Here is a 7,841-nt window from a genome sequence, read left to right on the forward strand (position 1 = left end):
TGGTGGTAGTAGTAGTAGTAGTAGCAGAAGTAGCAGCAGTAGTGGTGGCGGTGGTAGTAGTAGTATAGTAGTAGTAGTAGTAGTAGTAGGAGTAGTAGTAGTAGTAGTAGTAGTAGCAGTAGTGGCAGCAGCAACAGCAGTAGTCATAGCAGCCTCGCAGTGCAGCAGTGATGGTGGTGCCAGTAGTGACGCCAGCTGTTTCGATGACGGTTACGGTGGTAGTGGTGTCAATGTATTTCTGTGATGTTCAGCTGCTGAAACCCACCTTAAAACACTCCCCCCACACCTAAAAACCATTCTTGCTAACAATGTCTTCTGTTCTGGCTTAGAATTTTTTGTGTCTTTTTTTTGTTTTTTAATTCCATTTTTTATTGTTTTTTTATTTCATTTTAGTTCTTTTTATAGTTTTTTCTCGTTTAATCCTCCTGCTCAGACATGCGTGTACGCGTATTCACGCATGTTCATCTGCATTGTTGCACGCACACTATATTTGTGTGCATACATACATACATATATATATATACATACATATATATATATATATACATATATATATATATGCATATATATGTTTATATGTGTGTGTATATATGTATATATGTGTGTATGTATATGTGTATATATATATATATATATATATATATATATACACACACATATATACATATATATATATAATACATACTCACATGCATATATATACATGCACACATATAAACATATATATATTTATATATATATATATATATGTATATATGTATATATATATGTATGTTTATATGCGAGTGTATGTGTGTATGTGCGTGCATCATATATCAGTGCCTGTATGCATGAGCAAATATGTGCATACATGCATGTCAAGACTGCACGTGCTCTGTGATATATATATATATACATACATATATACAAACACACACACACACATATATATATATATATATATATCACAGACCATATTTGTACATACATTTATATATACATTTTAGTATATATATATATATATATATATATATATATATATATATGTATAAATGTATGCGTATGTGTGTGCGTGTATATATGTATACATGTATGTATATATGTGTGTATACATGTTGATAATTCATTACCGTCTTCTATTCTGTTTCTCCTCACCATTTCTTTACTGGCAGCCAACACCTACTCAACCAGCACTTCAATCTTGTTCCACATTCACAACATTCCCCACCACCACCACACCACCACCACTACAGCATCACCTCTAACCATCCCTCACTCTCTCCACACACTCTTTTATAACCTTTACCCACTCCCTTTCCGCACCCTCTCTCGTATTCACCTTTGACGCTCCACCCTGGCACGTCTCTACAAACATGTTTATCTTTCAGCTCCACCCCGGGTCCTCCTACAGGCTTTTACTAAATGTGGGGTGCACGTGTATTTCTTCTACAGCGGGGGGGGGGGGGCATTTGAAGGTTGGTGACAGGAAAGGGACCCAGCAGGGGAAAATAGAAAATTTGCCTCAAAGGATTACATTTGACCCAAGTGAGCTGGGAAAAGGGAATCATTTGCCTCTTGAATTTGATTTTGATTTCGATCTCACTTGCCTCAACGAGTCTTCGCAAGCAGAGTTTAGTGTCCAATGAGGGAGAGGTACGCATAAGTGGGCTGGTTACACCTCCTGCATAGGCCACGAGGTTATGGTCTCACTTGGCTTATATATATATATAAACATACTGGATCTCTTCTTGTCAGGAGTCCCAGATGAACCTACCTCATGACAGGAGACGCAGATGCGGGCAGCAGCATCGAACTCCCTTGTAGATCAAGTGCCACGTATCAGAGGTGGATTCACATATTAGTGTAGCTCATTCAGCGGTGGTGCCCCAGCATGGCCGCAGCCTTTGGGCTAAAACATTTTTAAGGATTTAAGGATTTATTTACATTTACATTTGACAGATATGTCCTCATCTTGTTTCTTGTTAACACAATGTTTCGGCTGATACACCCTCCAGCCCTCATCAGGTTTTCTTGGGGAAATTTTGAACCTGGGTTCTCATCCCTAAGGTATTTTTCAATGTCGTCGTCGTCGTCCTCGTTGTCGTCGTCGTCATCATCATCATCATTGTTATTATTATTTTTATTATTATTTTTATTCAGGTCACTGCCTGAAATTGAACTTGGATTCTTAGGGCTAGTAGCCTGTGCTCTTAACCACTACGCCATATGCCCAAGCAATCTTTCAGGCTCTGCTTAGGACACTGGACAGTGAGAAAATAAGAAAAGAGAGAAAAGAAAAAAAATAACAAGAAGGAAAACACAAAGAAGATTGATGCCCACCCCACCCAAAAAAAAGTGGATTGTGAAGAAAGAAATGAAAGCAAGAAAAACCAAGATCCCCATCCTCTTTGGATGCAGAAACCACAATTAACACAGCTGGTAATAGAAGAAGGTGGAGACGCAATGGCCCAGTGGTTAGGGCAGCGGACTCGCAGTTTCGATTCCAAGACCAGGTGTTGTGAGTGTTTATTGAGCGAAAACACCTAAAGCTCCACGAGTCTCCGGCAGGGGATGGTGGTGATCCCTGCTGTACTCTTTCACCACAACTTTCTCTCACTCTTACTTCCTGTTTCTGTTGTACCTGTATTTCAAAGGGCCGGCCTTGTCACTCTCTGTGCCACGCTGAATATCCCCGAGAACTGCGTTAAGGGTACACATGTCTGTGGAGTGCTCAGCCACTTGCACGTTAATTTCACGAGCAGGCTGTTCCGTTGATTCGGATCAACCGGAACCCTCATCGTCGTAACCGACGGAGTGCTTCCATCCAATAGAAGAAGATAATAAGCAAACACATACATATATATACACATTATACAGAGAAAGACAGACAGACACAAAGAGAGAGAGAGAGACAGAGAGAGGGGGGAACAGATGGACAGACAGACAGACACAGAGTGACAGAGAAAGCAACTGACCTTTTGTCTTCCACATGATGTGCCATCAGCTGGGATAATCTTTTGGCAATGTCCAGAGTTGGTAGAGCACCAAAGGCCAGTACAAAGACCACGATATGATGACCAATACTTTGACTGAAGTTGACAAGGAAAAAAGACAATCTTTACAAAATGGAAATTTTATACACACATATGTCTATATCTATCTAAGTCTATCTATCTATCTATCTATCTATCTATCTATCTGTTTATCTATCTATCTAATCTATCTATCTATCTATCTATCTAATCTATCTGTCTATCTATCTATCTAATCTATCTGTCTATCTATCTATCTATCTATCTATCTATCTATTTATATCTCTCTATCTATCTCTGTATATCTATCTATCTATCTATCTATCTATCTATCCATCCATCCATCCATCTATCTATATATCTATCCATCTATCTATATATCTATCCATCTATCTATATATCTATCTATCTATCTATCTATCTATCTATCTATTTATCTATCTGTCTATCTATCTATCTATCTATCTATCTGTCTATCTATCTATCTATCTATCTATCTATCTATCTATCTATCTATCTGTCTGTCTGCCTGTCTATCTATCCATCTATCTATCTATCTATCTGTCTGTCTATCTATCTATCTATCTATCTATCTATCTATCTATCTATCTATCTATCTATCTATCTAAGTCTATCTAAGCCACACATATATATATACGCACATACTAAGCCACACACCTCCACTTATATACACACACATACACACTAAGCAACACATATACACACACACACATACTAAGCCACACATATACACACACACACACATACTAAATCACATGCCCCCACTTATATATACACACATACATACTTAGCCACACATATATATATACACACATATACTAAACCATACACCTCCACTCATATATACACACATACACATTAAGCAACACATATACACATACACACACATACTAAGTCACATACACCCACTTATATATATATACACATACATACCAAGCCACACACATATATATATACACATACTAAGCCACACACCTCCACTCATATACACACACACACACTAAGCAACACATATACTCACACACATACTAAGCCACCTGCCTCCACTCATATATACACACATACAAACAAACATATTTACAGAATACACATGCACAAACACACACTCACAGAACCTCAAACACATTCACACACACACACATACACATTCATGCATACATGTACACCAACACATGCACAAAACCCATAAACACATTCACAGAACCTCACACACATACACGTTCAAACATACATACAAACGTGTACACAAAACACACACATGCATTCACAAACATATACACATGTCTAAATACACACACACACACACACACATATATATATATATACACATGTCTAAGCACATACACAGAAGCACACACACACACACGCATGCCCATACACACACATATAGATGAATAATTGACTCACCCGACATACATACGACGTCTCTCCAAAGATGTGTTGACACTGGACATCAGCGTCAAACATTTGACCAAGCTGACGGTGTGGCTTTGAACGACGGACGGACGGTGTGTTCTTCAGACAGTTTGCGTTCTCTCTGCAATAGTTGTAGTAGTAGTAGTATTAATAGTATTATTATTATTATTATTATTATTATTATTAGTTGTAGTAGTAGTAGTAGTAGTAGTGGTGGTGGTGGTGGTGGTGGTGGTGGTGGTGGTGGTGGTGGTGGTGGTGATGGTGGTGATGTTGGTGTTGGTGGTGGTGGTGGTGGAGGTGGTGGTGGTGGAGGTGGTGGTGGTGGTGGTGGTGGAGGTGGTGGTGGTGGAGGTGGTGTTGGTGGTGGAGGTGGTGATGGAGGAGGTGCTGGTGGTGGAGGTGGTGGTGGTGGAGGTTGTGGTGGTGGAGGTGGTGTTGGTGGTGGAGGTTGTGGTGGTGGTGGATGTGGTGGAGGTGGTGGTGGAGGCGGTGTTGGTGGTGGGAGTGGTGGTGGTGGAGGTGGTGTTGGAGGTGGTGGTGGTGGAGGCGATGTTAGTGGTGGAGGTGGTGGTGGTGTTGGTGGTGGAGGTGGTGGTGGAGGAGGTGGTGGTGGAGGCGGTGTTGGTGGTGGAGGTGGTGGTGTTGTTGGTGGTGGAGGTGGTGGTGGTGGAGGTGGTGGAGGTTGTGGTGATGGAGGAGGTGGTGGTGGTGATGGTGGTGGAAGTGGTGTTGGTGGAGGTTGTGGTGGTGGAGGTTGTGGTGGTGGTGAAGATGGTGGAATCCTAGGATTCCATTATTCCATATCTAAGTATATGAACTATATTTGGAATACGAGACAATATAACGGATCTTACATGTGAATATTATGGATTATTACAGAAGACCAACCAAGGAAGTATATATGGATTTAAAGCCCCTCATCAAAGGCAGTAATTTTTAATTTTTAATTTATACTTCAAACACCATTTTATAGTATTACTTCAAATTTAAAAAAAAGAAACTACCATTCGATATGTTATACAAAATTCAAATTTTATATCTCTGAAGAGTAGATTGGACTGAGTGCTTGTCAAGTGGCACCAGCACAGGTGAGGTCACTTTTGCCATGGGTTTTACAGCTGAATGCCCTCCCAAATGGCAATCACTTCACTGTGTGGATTAGATGCATTTTATGTGGCACTAGCACTGGCAGGATTACCAAGTAACTTGCAAGACAAGGAATTTTGAGAAGGGAGGGGGCACTGGGGGAGGGGGTACTGGGGGAAGGGGGGGGGGTGATTTTATATATATATCTATGTGTGTGTGTCTGTGTGACTGTGTGAGTCCGTGTGTGTGTGACTCTGTGTGAGTGTGTATGTGTCTGTGAGTGTGTGCGTCTGTGTGTGTGTCTGTGAGTGTGTGAGTCTGTGTGTGTGCATCCATGTGAGTGTGTAAGTGTGAGTGTGAGTGTCTGTGTGAGTGTGTGCGTCTGTGTGTGTGTCTGTGAGTGTGTGAGTCTGTGTGTGTGCATCCATGTGAGTGTGTAAGTGTGAGTGTGAGTGTCTGTGTGAGTGTGTGCGTCTGTGTGAGTGTGTGTGTGTGTGTGTGTGTGTGCGTCTGTGTGATTGTGTGTGTGTCAGTGAGTGTGTGCATCTGTGTGAGTGTGTGTCTGTCAGTGTGTGTGAGTCTGTGTGTATGCATCCATGTGAGTGTGTGAGTGTGTGCGCCTGTGTGACTGTGTGCGTGTGTGTGTCTGTGTGTCTGTGTGTGTGTGCGTCTGTGTGTGTGTGTCTGTGTGAGTGTGTGTGTGTCTTTGTGTTGTGTCCCCCACCACTGCTTGCCAGCCTTTGTTGTTGTGTTTACATCTCCCACAACTTAGTGGTTCAGCAAAAGAGACTGATAGAATAAGTACCAATTTAAAAAAAAACAAACAGAAGTACTGGTGTTAATTCATTTGACTAAAATTGTTGAAGGCAGTGCCCCAGCATGGCCACGGTCTAATGACAGATAACAGAAACATAGTACTTACTCGTTAAGGCGTTTCAGATTTTGGCCGACAGAGTTACTGGAGCAGGATGAGAAGTTCCACATATTGAGTATAGAACCTTCTGTGAGGGTCACACTTTTTGGCGACATGATGTAGTGGTCTTCTGGCCGACAAGGGTTCGAATCTCCATCATGGCGGGCTCCAAGACTACATTAAAACATTGGGAAAAAAAAAAAAATTGTTTTAGGTAATTTTGAAGAACAATCGAAAAGGGTGAAAGATGGCTAAGTCAACCTTGGTGTAATTTGAAATCATCATCATCATCATCATCGCTTAACATCCGCTTTCCATGCTAGCACGGGTTGGACGGTTCGACTGTGGTCTGGGAAGCCAGGAGGTTGCACCAGGCCCAGTCTGATCTGGCAGTGTTTCTACAGCTGGATGCCCTTCCTAACGCCAACCTCTCCATGAGTGTAGTGGGTGCTTTTTACGTGCCACAGGCTCAGGTGCCAGGTGAGGCTGGCAACAGCCACGATTGGTTGGTGCTTTTTATGTGTCACCGGAATAGTAGTAGTAGTAGCAGCAGCAATTGTGGAAGTAGTAGTAGTAGTAGTAGTAGCAGCAGCAGTAATAGTCTAAGTAGTAGTAGTAATAGTAGTAGTAGTAGTAATAGTAGTAGTAATAGTAATAGTAGTAGTAGTAGTAGTAGTAGTAGTAGTAGCAGCAGCAGTAATAGTCTAAGTAGTAGTAGTAATAGTAGTAGTAGTAGTAATAGTAGTAGTAGTAGTAATAGTAATAGTAATAGTAGTAGTAGTAGTAGTAGTAATAGCAGCAGTAGTTGGTGTAGTAGTAGTAGCAGCAGCAGCAGTAGTAGTAGTAGTAGTATTAGTAATAGCAGCAGCAGTAGTAGTAGAGTAGTAGTAGCAGCAGTAATTGTGGAAGTAGTAGTAGAAATAGTAGTAGTAGTAGTAATAGTAGTAGTGGTAGTAGAAACAGTAGTCATAGTAGTAGTAGTAGTAGTAGTAGTAGCAGCAGCAGTTGTAGTGATTGTGGTATTAGAAGTAATGAAGTGGTGGTGCCGTTAGTAGTAGTAGTAGTAGTAGTAGTAGTAGTGGCAGGCTTCTTTCAGTTTCCGGCTACCAGATACACTTTAACAAGGTTTTGGTCGACCCAGAGCTGCAGTAGAAGACACTCGAACGAGGCGCCACATGGTGGGACAGAACCATGTGGTCGGGAAACAAGCTTCTTGCCACACAGCCACACACGATCCGACTTGGGGGAAATTATTATCTTGCTTGGAAACAAGTAAATGTTTGTGACAGGAAAAGCATCCGGCCACACAAAAAAAATCTGCCTCGACAAATTTTGGCGATCCAAGCAAGCAGTGAAAACTGGATATTAAAATGATGATGATAGGTGAAAGT

General features: G+C 41.3%; 1 protein-coding gene across 1 annotated transcript in view; it reads right to left on the reverse strand.

Annotated features, from left to right (window-relative positions):
- Nucleotides 1-2,950: 2,950 nt before the first annotated feature.
- LOC115228186 (metalloprotease mig-17-like) overlaps nucleotides 2,951-7,841 on the reverse strand; it is a gene marked incomplete at its 3' end in the record, with an annotated part of 23,930 nt that continues 19,039 nt past the window's right edge. Inside the window, exons 7-9 of the mRNA XM_029798828.2 lie at nucleotides 6,460-6,624; nucleotides 4,440-4,569; nucleotides 2,951-3,068 (exon numbers count right to left, since the gene is read on the reverse strand). Coding sequence (XP_029654688.2) covers nucleotides 2,951-3,068; nucleotides 4,440-4,569; nucleotides 6,460-6,624 — 413 coding nt within the window. The remainder of the gene's footprint in view (nucleotides 3,069-4,439; nucleotides 4,570-6,459; nucleotides 6,625-7,841) is intronic.

Source organism: Octopus sinensis, unplaced genomic scaffold, assembly GCF_006345805.1.
Source record: "Octopus sinensis unplaced genomic scaffold, ASM634580v1 Contig09778, whole genome shotgun sequence".
Taxonomy (NCBI): domain Eukaryota; kingdom Metazoa; phylum Mollusca; class Cephalopoda; order Octopoda; family Octopodidae; genus Octopus; species Octopus sinensis.